At 44.3% G+C, this 13,981-nt stretch overlaps 1 protein-coding gene across 1 annotated transcript; it reads right to left on the bottom strand.

Moving 5' to 3' along the window:
* Positions 1–3,670: 3,670 nt before the first annotated feature.
* On the bottom strand, positions 3,671–13,970 carry s100v1 (S100 calcium binding protein V1). The gene is made up of 3 exons (XM_084435328.1): positions 13,732–13,970; positions 5,027–5,158; positions 3,671–4,600 (listed from the first exon to the last, which is right to left on the bottom strand). The coding sequence occupies exons 1-3, from the start codon at positions 13,807–13,809 to the stop codon at positions 4,427–4,429; spliced, it is 384 nt and encodes a 127-aa protein (XP_084291454.1). The 5' UTR covers positions 13,810–13,970; the 3' UTR covers positions 3,671–4,426.
* Positions 13,971–13,981: the final 11 nt, after the last annotated feature.

Below are 13,981 nucleotides of genomic sequence, written 5' to 3'. Positions count from 1 at the left end.
AAGGAAACGCTTAAGGAACATCTTTATAGCACTTTACCCGTCAGCTTGGAAGTCAACATTTTTGTGGCATTATTAATTAAACGTAAACGTATTTTAAACGTAAACGTATTTTTATTTATTTTTTATTGTCTGTGAGTAACCTACCAATTTATTGATGGTGTGCCATAGAGCACATGCATGAAACAGTTACTTTAAAGGTTTGTACATTTGTCTTAATCCAAACAACAATGTTTTTGCTATACAATGGCTATTCCAACTAACCCCATATGTTAAATTCTAAATATTAAAATTAGAATCTGAGAAGCTGGCACCAACATTTTTTAGCTCCACAGCTTTTAATTTGTCAGAAGAACACACCCACAATAGGAAAGACTGATTATTACTGAATATTCCAGCAGGCTCCGCCCAGTGCAACAGAATACCTTAGGAATTTCATACATTTTTATAACCTTAGCACACAGAGTGGAACTTATATATATGTGTGTGCTGGGAGGAGTGGATTTGCATGGAGGGGTTTCTGGGGAGGATTGTATGGATTGTAGGAACTAGTATGCCAGACTTAACTGATTCTTAAATACATGTTTAAAATAGAGAAGATATGGAAAAGTGAAAAAAATAATAAGCCCGGTTTTAAGATTTACGAATTCCAATTGTATAGTAAAATTCCATCAAATTGAATTGAATAATCCTTGCATATTCATATTATGAATTAAGAATTTTAAATGAGTAAAAAACAACAACTAAAGCTTAATAAAACATTTTGTATAAATCTTAACGGAACAATGGAATGGACTATTTCAGTTTAGGTCATTCGTATTCATACAGTTATTTTTAAATACGTTTAAATGTATGAATACAAATGAATACTTCCCCCGAAGAGCAATTTAAACCACAATTGCAGCTAACACCAGGCTTCTGGTTACATAACAAAAGATAAGGTTTACAACTCAAAGGAATGTAGAGTTTCAATCTAAATTCACTTTGAAACCGACAAATGTACCATTTTTCTACAGTCCATTCTAATCCCTCAATATATAATAACTTAAAATCATGTTTCCACTTTTCCTATGCAATCATATGTTCCTAGTGTTTTGACTATGTATTAATCTAAACTCTTTGAATGAATGTAGCCTTACTTACTTAATCAAGATCACATGTGTACCATGTTTGGTATGAGTTTCTGTTTTAATGACCTAAGTGATCATTAACATTATACGTTGATACCTATGCAACATATTAGTTTTATAAGAATCTTTAATAGTTTTTCCATTGACACCAAATCAAATTACTTATGCAGCACCCTGCTAGAAGACAAAGGATCGTAAAGTTTCCATGTTGGAGTTACTCACCCCCCGAGGCTGTGAGATCTTCACACTTTAAAAGATCACTGATCACAAGATCACAGCCGATTCTGAGAAATTCTGATGTGAAGATGATGTTGAGCTAGAAGCCTTCAAAGGACCTCTAAATTTGTGCCAGGCTGCGGCCTTGTCTTTCCATTCATCAAAGATTCTATATATATATTGGAATCACAACTTGTAATAACAGCTTTAACAAGATAATTGTCTCTGCCTAAATGAATACATGATATTAGCTAACTGCATGATTTGTTTTATCTTAGAACTGTACATTTTTGACATATGGACATTACTTTGACACAGTCACCTACAGTATGATAGTAGATCACTCTAAATTGTAATGTAGAAACCATAGACTGGTAAAAACATGCATTTCTTCTGTAAAGTTGCTTTGAAACAATATGTATTGTGAAAAGCGCTATACAAATAAATTTGAATTGAATTGAAAAGTTAAAAACAAAAGTGAAAGCAGAACTGGTTTTTATTTCGGTATTATTTTAAGGAACTAATCTTCAGTTGTCTCTCTCAGTTCTCATTATATCATGCAGTAACTACAGTGCAGAACAGTGCAGCCTGATTTCTCCCAATGATTTTTTCTCCATTCTGTCACCTGATGGGAGTTTTGGTTCACTGTCGCCTTTTTTCACCTTTGTTGCCATTGGCTTTTGGCTTGCTTAGTTGGGGACATTTAATTTACCATTTAATTTAATATTCAACAATAATACTGATCTGCTTGCATTGACACTATTACATGAGAACTAAACTGAGCTGGACGATGACATCATCATGGTTTTCTCCAGTGTGGCTATTGTTGGAGATTTTCCTTTGCCTCATGTAAAAGTCAGTATTGCTGTGTCTCTGACAGAAACCAGGTTAAACCAGGTCAAAGGGTCTTTGAGGATGGAAATGTACCTAACAAGCCCAGAGAGAAGATGGTAAAAAACATGTTAATTAAGATGATGGATGACACACTGCAGGTGTGGAGAATCATGTTACATGAAGATATTTTTTTGTGGGTGTGGCCAAAGATTTTTCCACCAATAAAAAGATGTCTCCGGGAAGGATGATTCTAACGAGATCTCAAGGCAGAGCAAAAAAAAAAAAAAAGATAGCTGATTGGCTACCTAGTGATAAGAAAATTGCTGTATAAGACCTGAAGCTGGACTATTGCAAGTCAGATGAACAGCTGCATCTCACTTTGTTGCTTGTCAATAAAGTGAATTTTTCTAAGATCTGGAACTTCGACTCTTGGGAGATTTCTTTGAGACCTGATCTGAAGACTTTGAATTTGCAACAAAATATATTGCATCTGCCACAACACTATATATATAGTATATATATATATATAAATAAATTACCTAAATTAATAACTATTTTACAACAAAAATGAAACATCACTGAACTTACTTAAGCTGGACTGTGAAGCAATTTTTTTCTGGAAACAAACTTTGTTGCATTATTTTCCTGTTATCGCTGTAAAGCTGCTTTGAAACAATCTGTATCGTAAAAAGCGATATATAAATAAATGTGACTTGACTTGACAGAATACAAAAAATGTTAATGTAGTGCTAATAGAGTTTTAAAATCAGTGGTTAAATACTCATATAAATGGATATTAGAAATGGATGAGGACCAAAATGCAAGAGAGAGGCAAGGTGCACCAAATGTAAGGGACTGTCGGCTCTCTTAGCATAAAGGTGAGTAATCACAACCGTCATTAGCTTTTTGAGAGACTGATATGTAGTGAAGTGGTGTGATGATTGGATTGTGGATCCAGACAACAATTTTGTTCCCTATTGTGACGTGTATATGAATGAGAAAACATTTTTAGACAAGGACTTGATTTTGTCCATTGGGAATTGATTGGATTGTTGAGGTTTGCAATTGCTGTAATTTCATGTGAGTGACTGGTTGTCCCACCCTTGTGCCAGTAAACACATCAGAGAAGAGATGCCAGTGGGAGAGGAAGTTAATTTGATTAAAATTTACGAGGGCACATTAATTAAAAAAATAAATAATAGTGTGCACGGATCATTTATAATAAACATTGCAATATTCAATTTTAAAAAATGGTCCATTTTGATTTCATGGTGACTTTAAATGTGTGATATGAATAAAAATAGTTTTAACAAAAATGGTATTCTCATTTGAAACTAGTAGTCTTGGTTGGACCCAGAAAAAGTATTAATTACGTCATAACTTAAGCGAAGTATTATTAAAAATAATATCTGCATTTGGATCCTCTCTTCCATGTTGTCTGAGTTCACCCCAGCAAAACTTTGAAAAACATATGTGATGTAGAATGGTTTGTTAAGATTTTTTAAATTAGTTATTAAATCATAAGATTGGGATAATCATTACGTTTCACCTTGAAGCCTTTTTTTTTTTAGCTATTAAAATGTTCTTGGACAGCTGGATAGAACAAAAGGGTTAAATTGTAACTAGAACTATAAAGACCATCCACCAAACTCAAGAATATTTTCATTACACTTAACAGATCATTCAGACAGTGAAACCTTCAGCACACATTTAATAGCATCAAATACAGTACAGAATGTGTGGTGTCACAACTTTGGTTTCCTTCTAAAATATATTTTACTCACATTATATATTTTCCAATTTATGTCAGTCAGCACAAACAGACATGTGGCCCACATTGTTTCAAATATAATCACAGTTGTTACATCAAACAAAAAGAAAGTAAAAATGATTGGACAGGTTAAAAACGTCACAATAATACAAAAACCTGCAGCACCAGAGGAAATGAGGAACTAAATTAGTGACTAGATCTTACGTTATCTGGCCAGGCAGGTGTGGCTCAGGTTACACTGATGTTAGAGATTACTTGAAGTCTGTGTTGTAAAGGCTTGTGAGATATTTATTCAGGAAGCTCTATAACAACACATAATATGATAAGACCTCAGCACATATGCCAAAGACCAGCAGAGTGACATGTACAGTATTGCAGAAAGTGATGGGAAATAGAAGTGACTGATTGAACGCGTTTTCTCAAGGCTGTGGTGGACACCTACGTAATGTTAATTGGACTTGTTTGCTCAGGGCCGGTTTCACATAAGACTACATTTCACACATTTCACCTGCTTCTCTTTGCTCAGCAATCCAAACTGAGCATTGGCGAGAGATTCAACCAGTTTCCAGAAATCCTTGAACGTGACGCCCTTCCCCTCTTCCACACTCATTTCTGTCAGGAGTTTGTTGAGTCCTTCCTGGTCCCCTGCTGTCTGGAAGAGAATAGAGGATGTGGGAAACTTATCAAATGTAATCATGATTATTGTGTATTTAGGTGACCAAATGCTTTCACTAGTCTGAATAAATATATACTGGCTTTATAATGAATATAAATGTCTCACCTTCAAGTTTTACGTATAGTGAGTCTGCATTTCTTATTTTGAAAAATAAAAAATAAACTTTGACATATTTGAGGCCTAATCTAAATTTCATTCAGTATTCATTCAATATATGTACTTCTTGGCTCATATTTATTGTAAGTCTTATTTTGGTCTGTCCTATGACAAAATAGTATCACATAGGTGTTGTAACTTATGCAAATTTGGCTTTTGGTTATGTAATATGGATGATATTAGTTATTTTGAGAGACTGATATGTAGTGAAGTGGTGTGATGATTGGATTGTGGATCCAGACATACCTTTGCCATGGTGGGCAGCTCTTTGGAGAGCATGCTCTGGAACTCCTGGGCTGTGAGCGTGTTGGCATTAGTTGATGATGCTGAGTGGAAGTTATCCACCAGGGTTTTGATGGCCAATTCTAGATCTGTGTGCTACAGAGAGAGAGCGGTTTCAGACTCAAGTAGAGCTACAAAATGATGTCTCCAGAGCCATAAAGGAGTAAACGGTTTCACAGAAAGGGCTTAGATTAAGCCAGGATTAAGCATTAGTGCAACCAGGGCATTGATAGCTTTTATAAACGTGCCTTAGACCATTACAGGTGTGCATCTTGAGCCAAAAGTCAGTGTCATTGCAAGTTGCTTTCAGTTAAAACAGCTCAAACTGCCAATTTAGTCTGGGACCAGGGGAAAATGATCTTGTTTTTACCACCATGTTTCCCAGATAGCACACGTAGCCTATGTCTACAAGATGTCTGTTAAAGATCACTTCATATGGAAAGCAGCTGCTGTTTACTAACATCTGATAGACATCTTTTAGATGTCAGTTTTACATATATTCTAAATCATAAACATCTTAAAAACATTTTCTAAATGTCTATTTGACGTATAGGGTAGAGTGGGGGAAAACGCCCCCCTGGGGTAAACCGCCCCCCCACCTGTTTTTCCCAAAATAACCACAAAAAGTGTTCAAGATACATTTTACTGTTGCTATGCACTACGTTGATAACGGGGATATACAAATCTCTATGGAGAAGCTGACACCAGCGACATATTTGAAGAGAAGAGGATTACATGGTAAATGCTATAATTTTCGGATATTTGTAAACAAGTGTTTAAGAGAATATTGTTCTGCAGGATATCACAGTGATGTATGATAGATGAATAGTGAAGTCTGTAGTTTGAGATCATATGCTATTTATAAGGAATATAATTATATTTAAAAAAAAAAGTTTTTTTTTTTTTTAAAGTCATAGCTTGTGGGGTAAAACGCCCCCTGCGCTGAGGGGTAAAACACCCCCCCCTGGGGGCATAGTTTCTCTCTATCATAATTACTATAATAAAATATTTCTGTTTATCAAATCCTTTGTTTTACTCTTAATGCAGTATAACTAGGTGGTAAAATCAAAATATTTGAACAAAACATGAAAAAATTACCTCAAGTGAGCATTAACTAGCTAGCTTGCTAGCAAAGTTAGCTCACTGATGGAAGGTAGTTAAATTTGGCTATTTTGGACATTGCTGAAATAAATATTAATATATATACATGTTGATACATTACTTGCCTTTTACTTTTAGAGATTAAAAACTATTGTTTGTTAATTTTGCTGTTGATCTATGAAGCAAACTGGTTGGTAAGAAAGGGGGCATTTTACCCCACCTTGGGGGGCGTTTTACCCCACCACTGGGGCAAAACGCCCCCTTTGTACAAAAATATTTTTCAGTGAAAATACTAATTAATTATGAAGGCTGAGCAAATTTAATATTTGGTGAATAACTCCTGCCATAGTCACTCAAAACCAGGATGGCAATTCTAGTCACATTTATGTTTTGTTTCACTGTAATGTCACATTTTCCTTAAGGGGGGCGTTTTCCCCCACTCTACCCTAGCTGCAGTGGTGTAGTCTAGTTTTTTGTAGTGAGTATACTCTAATATAAACTTCGATCCGTCGCTTCGCAAACACAGACGGGGTGAATTTATGAATGAAAGTGTGAAAGTTCTGACACAAAACGAAGTTGATACGTATCCTCACGCTTTTTTAAGTGGGTATACGCAAATCCTTGGCATTTTCTAGTGGGTATACGGCGTATACCTGCGTATCACGTAGACTACACCACTGCCTAGCTGTCAGGAAACGTCCTATAGACGTATAGCAGATGAGCAAACACTCTAAAAAAAAACGTCTTCCAAATGTAAACGCACTCATCAAATAGACGTATGTACGTGTGCTATCAGGGTCATAATATTCACAAGTCATAATCATTTTGTGCTACTTGATTTTATAAGGTATCAGAGTTTTCTTCATCAGTTATGAATTTCAAAGTGGTTGAAAAGAACAGTTTTTAAGTAAATATATTATCACATAACGGCAAGGCTTTTTTAAGTAATCCGTCTGTTTGCTGTTGAACAGGAACTGTAGATACCTGTTACTACCTCTATTCAAACAGTACATTCCTGTGCTCGACAGTTCAGCACATAGATTGTATACCTAGATTGTATACATAGATCCACATAGCTCCAGACACGTTGACGCGCCTGCCATCTTGGAACGGTCAGCGTGTCGTCCCTCACAGTAATCAATAATACTAGTACATCGCGTAGCTTCTGGTTGTGAAACCGCCTAGATTTAAATTCCCATAGAAAAGGAATAACCTTTCACAGGTGAGAATGTGTTGTTTTGTGTTTTTATATGCATTAACTCAATATTACAGGATAGATAGATAAAGATATTCATACATGCGTCTAACTCTATTTTTTACAGTCTATGGTCTAACTAGGTTGCAGACGCACAGTCAACTTGCTCTCGAGTGTTCACGGACCGGTGTTTTGACCGTTGCAATATGGCGGACGACTTACGTACATAGACAGTAAAAGAAAACGTCTCCGGTTACTTTCGTAACCTCGGTTCCCTGAAAGGCAAGGAACGAGACATTACGGATGTCGTATATGGGAACTCCTCTCATCCTTCACTTCCGCTGAAATCTTATAGGCTAACGCCAGCAGAGCTGGCCAATTGACGCAAATACGCAAATACTGAAACACCGTTGCAGTTATAATGCAAGTGCAGCGTCAATTCCCTTCAGAATCGAACAACGCTAAATTAATAGCGAACACGGCGGCGAGCGTAATGTCTCGTTCCTTGCCTTTCAGGGAACCGAGGTTACGAAAGTAACCGGAGACGTTCCCTATCAAGGCTACGGAACTCGACATTACGGATGTCGTATATGGGAACTGTATAGAATCCCGCCGTGGCAGCAAACTACTGAACAGACCCAATACAAACCTCGCCCCCAGAATGGAAGTGCCTGATAGGCCGAGATTGACAAATAGCGAACCTCTAACCTCTGATAGGTCCAAAGGGACCAATCACAGGAACACACCAACACTACCGGAATTTGCATATCCCGAGCAGTATAACTGGGGGAAGGTTGCACTGTAGACCAACAGGGCAACAACAACAACAGAGAAGCCAACGCATAGCGGTGACAATAGTATAACACACAAATAGCACACAGAACAACTCATGAGCAAAGCGCAGAGCTGCTCTCTTAATGCTGTGTAAGCGATCAACTCACCGAAAGCACTCGAGACGCTACAGAGGGTAAATCCAACTTATAAAATCTGGCAAACGTGTTCTGAGAAGACCAGCCAGCCGCAAGACATAAATCCTGAATAGACATACCCTTAGTCCAGGCCCACGAGGAGGCAATCGCCCTAGTCGAATGGGCCTTGATGTTCAGGGGACATTCCTGTCCCAGGCAATCATAAGCCAAAACAATAGCGTCCACGATCCAGTGAGCAAGCCTCTGTTTTGAGACCCCCCGTCCCTTGTTGCATCCACCAAAGCACACAAACAGCTGGTCCGATTGTCGAAACGCTGCCGAGCGAGAAATGTATTCTCGGAGCGCTCTGACTGGGCAAATAGCACTCTGAGCATCCGAACCCTGAGAGGTTGATGGCTCAGCGGACAGGGCAGGCAGAGAAACGATCTGCGCTCTGAACGGGGTATTGAGCGACTTAGGAACGTAACCCGGTCTCGGTCTGAGAGTAACATTACAGTTTCCCGGTCCAAAGCGAATACAATCTTCACTTACAGAGAAAGCCTGTAAATCCCCAACCCGCTTCGCCGAGGCGAGAGCGAGAAGCAGAGCCGTTTTAATCGATAGCTCCTTAATGGCAATCGAGGCTAGGGGCTCAAAAGGCGGTCGTGACAAAGCCTCCAAGACCAAAGCTAAATCCCACGGCGGCACAGAAGGCGGCCGTGCAGGGCACAATCTCCTAGCTCCCTTGAGGAACCGTGTCACCGACGCATGTCTACCGATAGACTGTCCGTCAACAGGGGGGTGAAACGCGGCAATAGCGGCCACATAAACCTTCAGAGTGGATGGCAGGCTCCCTTCATCCATCCTATACTGAAGGAAGCGTAGAATATCCGACACAGAACAGTCCGCTGGGTCTATACCGACATCCTGACACCATTTAGAGAACACACCCCACTTCAGAGCATACAGGCGCCTGGTGGACGGAGCTCGCGCCTCCGCGATGGTATTCAAAACCCGCGAGTGCAGCGCGTCCCGCCCGCTCAGCGACCCTGTAGCGGCCACACATGGAGGCTCCACAGCGCGGGGCTGGGATGCCAGATCGTTCCGCTCGCCTGAGACAGAAGGTCCTTCCTGAGCGGGATCTCCCATGGCTGCCCTGCTAGCAACTCTACCAAATCCGCGAACCAGGGCTGATTCGGCCAGTTCGGGGCTACCAGAGTCACCGCCGCCTTCTCCTCCCTGATTTTGCACAACACCATGGGCAAAATTTTCACCGGAGGAAAGGCATAGAGACAGACTCTCGGCCATCGCGCAGTCAGCGCGTCCACCTCCCGGGGGGAACGGGACAGCGAGAAGAACATCTGACAGTGCGCGTTCTCGCTCGTTGCAAAGAGGTCGACCTCCGCCCTGCCGAAACGATTCCATATCAGCTGAACCGTCCCGGGGTGAAGCCTCCACTCCCCCTGGGGAATCCCGCTTCTCGAGAGCATATCCGCCCCGCGATTTAGAACACCGGGGATGTGCGCCGCTCTCACCGAGAGGAAAAACCGGTCCGCCCATAGCAGAAGGGATTCCGCCTGCCTGAATAGGGCTTTGGAATGTACACCGCCTTGGCGATTTATGTACGAAACCACGGAGGTGTTGTCTGTCCGAATCAACACATGCCGCTGCTCCAGCTGAGACCGGAAGGTTTTTAGAGCTAGAGAGACCGCTTCCAGTTCCAAGCGATTTATGTGCCACTCCATCTGCTTCTCTGACCACCGACCCGAGGCGGGCTTGCCCAAGCAGACCGCTCCCCATCCGGTGGATGAAGCGTCCGTCAGGACCTCCACTCGCTGGGTCACTAAGCCCATAGGGACCCCTGAGCTGAAGAGATCTGGGTTCCTCCACGGGGCCAGGGCGCGGGCGCATCCGCTGGTGACCATAACGCGCCTGTGGCCAGAATACCACGCGCTCGGGGGAACGCGCGCTTTCAGCCAGTGTTGAAGCGGTCTCATATGCAGCAGCCCCAGATGACACACCGAAGAAGCCGCTGCCATCCGTCCCAGTAGTCTCTGAAACTCTTTCAGTGGGACGAGCCTGCCAGGTCTGAAGAGACCGAGAGAAGAACTCAGAGCCTCCGCTCGCTCGGGGGAGAGGCGCGCTCTCATTCTCACCGAATCCAAGCACACTCCCAGGAATGTTATCGTCTGGCTCGGTGTGAGCACACTTTTCTGGACGTTCACCCTCAACCCGAGCATCTCCAAGTGTCGAAGGAGGGCATTCACGTGGCTGACCAGCGTTTCTCTCGACTGAGCGAGAACTAGCCAGTCGTCCAGATAGTTCAAGACGCGCATTCCGCTCGATCTGAGGGGTGAAAGTGCCGCGTCTACACATTTTGAAAACGTTCGGGGGGCTAGGGCCAGTCCAAACGGAAGCACCGTATATTGGTACGCCGAATCCTCGAACGCAAACCTCAGGAATCGTCTGTGACGTTTCACTATCTGAATGTGAAAGTAAGCGTCCTTTAAATCCACTGAAGCGAACCAATCCCCGGGGCGAATTTGCGCCAGGATTTGCTTCAGTGTTGTCATCCTGAAGGCGCGTTTGTGAAGCGCTCTGTTGACAGGTCTCAGATCCAGAATGGGGCGGAGACCCCCTCCCTTCTTCGGCACAACGAAGTAGCGGCTGTAGAACCCGCTGTCCCGTTCGCTCGGGGGAACTGGTTCTATAGCCTTTTTCTCGAGCAAGCTGCACACTTCCTGCCTCAGCACGCGAGCGTTTTGGGGCAAAGTTAATGACTGAATTACGCCGCGAAAGCGGGGTGGTCTGCGTTTGAACTGAAGTGTGTACCCGCGCCGAATTATATTCAACACCCACGGCGAAATGCCCGGAATAGCTTCCCACGCTGCCTGGAAACGACTGAGCGAGGGCTGATCTAAACCTGCGGTCATCGCCGCTGCGGTCATGGCCGCTATGTGAGTGTTGGGGGTAGTTATTGACCGTGACTCTGCGCTGCTCGAGGGCAGGGCGGGTAACACAGTGTGTGGTGCAAGAGGAGAAAAAAGCTCTGTTTGTGAAGTAGTAATTTGCTTTATTTGAACAACATTCACAACATTTACACACACAGAACAACTGCACGCGTCGCTCACAGAACTCTGAGGGACGAAGTGCACTAGAGCGCGCCGCTTGCACGCGGGGCCGGCCTGGCGCTTTTTCCTCCTCTTGCCCGAGCGGTCAGGACGACTGCTTGGGCCTGGCAGGGGACGCGGTGGGCTTTCTGCGCGGGCTCCTCTGCGTCCTCCTGTTACCCGCCCCTTGCCACGGACCGCTGCGGCCTTTACGGGCATCCTGTCCCGGGCGGGGCGCTGTCTGTCTTCTGGCCGCAGCCTGGGGTTGGCGGCCTGAGGCTGAGGAAGAACGAGAGCGCGGCTGCGGCTGCGGCGGCGGCGGCGGCGCCCTTCGCGGAATGACGTGGCTCATAGCTTTGGCCTTTTTCTGCGTCTCGGAGTAACGCTCGGTTACTTTCTCCATGGCGTCTCCGAACAGGCCTGCAGGGGAAATGGGCGCGTTCAAGAGCGTCTTCCTGTCGGCTTCCTGCACGTCTGACAGGGTGAGCCACAGATGCCTGTGGAGGACCACGAGGAAACCCATAGAACGGCCGATCGCCTGGGCCGAGCGCTTCGTGGCCAGGAGCGCGAGGTCCGTGGCCGAACGGAGATCCCGGATGGCGTCAGCGTCAATAGAGGCGGCGCCATCCAGAGACTTCAGCTGCTTTGCCTGGAGCACTTGGAGAAGGGCCATAGCGTGCAGCGCGGATACCGCCTCCCCCGCGGCACCGAAGGCCTTGTTGGCCTGGTGGGCCGTAAATCTGCAGGCTCGGGACGGCAGGCTGCGGTCCGAGCCCAGGGCGGGAGCCGACGGGCAGAGATGAGCGGCGACGGTCTCCTCGACGGGAGGGATGCCGAGGTAGCCGTGGTCCCCCGCCTCGTCCACGGGGGCAAACATAGCCTGGGTGGAAGTGAGGGTGCGCGCCGATTGCGGGGCCGCCCACGACTTCACCACGTGCTCATGCACGTCGGGAAAAAACGGTGTTCCCCTTTTCGAAGCGGCCTGACGGCGGCTCGATTGTAGGAACCACGTATCCAATTTGCTCTTAGATGGTTCATCAGGAGCTTTCCAGTCGAGGTCCAGCTCCTCGACGGCCTTAGAGAGGACACGGAAGAGCTCGTCCTGCAGGTCCGCAGGGGTGTCCTGCTCCGCGGCCGCCAGCGGTGCGGCCTGCTCCGCACCCCAGTCGTTCTCGGAGGCTGACAGCGACATGGAGTCGTCCTCCTCACTCACCCCGAAAGAAACGAAGTCAGCGACGTCGCGAGGGGGTTGAAAGGTGGGGTCGGGGAAGCTCACCGGGGAGCGAACCTCGACTCTACGGTTGGGGGGGGCTACCAGCGGCTCAAAGGCGGCGGTAGGCCCAATTCCCGCTGCTGCGCGAGCCTCGTCCCTCCTGGCTCTGAGGGCTCGAAGGGATAAATCCGCGCAGTGGTCGCAGGACCCTCCGTCCCCGAGGGCTGACTCAGCGTGGGCCAGCCCCAAGCACGCAATGCAGAACAGGTGCGTGTCGGGGGGGGCGATGGGGCCCGAGCATACGTTGCAAGTAGTTGCCATCGGATGCAGGAGACAGTGCGAGTATCTCCGACGCAACTTCAACGACGGCGAATAATCCAAGTTTGTAGTATCAGCTTTCTAGCACACGATTTAAGCGTGAAGAGAGAGATTCTGAAGGGAATTGACGCTGCACTTGCATTATAACTGCAACGGTGTTTCAGTATTTGCGTATTTGCGTCAATTGGCCAGCTCTGCTGGCGTTAGCCTATAAGATTTCAGCGGAAGTGAAGGATGAGAGGAGTTCCCATATACGACATCCGTAATGTCGAGTTCCGTAGCCTTGATAGGGAACTTACGTATGGTGGCCCATAAAAACAGCCACTAATGAGGCATCAATGTTTACACATCTATGGTTCAGTATGACTGACATCTACTTACTCACTGGGCGTTGGCCACAAAAACGACAAGAAACAAAACACAAGGTAAAATCAATACTTTTAGTCTTAGCGTTTTTAAAAGACAATCATCAAATATTCATTCATATAGTAGCCTACTAATATTGTTTAAAATAATTTAGGCCTAACTTGTAGCCTAAATGTATTTGAACGGCAGTGATAATTAGTTCACAACTTAACATTGAACAAATTATAAATGAAGTATATACATCAGTTAGCCTATATATTTTTATTATCAAATTTAATTCAGTTAGACGGATAGAAAAGTAGCCTACGCTTTAATTAATTTCCTTTTTTAAATATTGAAGCGAACTATGACGAAAAGGTAGCCTAGGTTAAATATCGTTATTGGTGGAGCATATAAGTAAACAAAAACCAACTATTTAAAAGCTGGTTTTTAAACAAAAACTAAAGCTTAACTGTTACCTGTGTATCCATTGGGCTTGTTTCATGTCCTGATTGTGCGGAAACTAGAGCAGGTGAAGTGAAGTGACGGCATTTCATCACCTGACCAGAGCGCCTCCGTGTCCCGCCCACTCTTCACGTGCACAAGGGTAACTTAATGCCCTCGCTTTGTCCTCGCCGTGTCGGGAGTTTTTTTGGGAATATGTCTTGTACGGAATGTGTGCTAATTTTCGATACAGACTGAGACTCGCCTATTTTTCAGTTTTATGTA

This window comes from Rutilus rutilus, assembly GCF_951802725.1.
Source record: "Rutilus rutilus genome assembly, chromosome: 17".
Classification (NCBI taxonomy): domain Eukaryota; kingdom Metazoa; phylum Chordata; class Actinopteri; order Cypriniformes; family Leuciscidae; genus Rutilus; species Rutilus rutilus.
Note: the sequence above shows the minus strand (reverse complement) of the source record. Positions and strands in the feature narration are given on the sequence as shown.

Coding starts and splice junctions, on each gene's coding strand:
- s100v1 (XM_084435328.1), bottom strand. CDS start 13,809: ATGAAATGCCGTCACTTCACTTCACCTGCTCTAGTTTCCGCACAATCA. Junction 5,159..13,731: donor CAAGCCCAATGGATACACAG/GTAACAGTTAAG, acceptor CTCTCTCTGTAG/CACACAGATCTAGAATTGGC. Junction 4,601..5,026: donor AGCTGCCCACCATGGCAAAG/GTATGTCTGGAT, acceptor ATTCTCTTCCAG/ACAGCAGGGGACCAGGAAGG.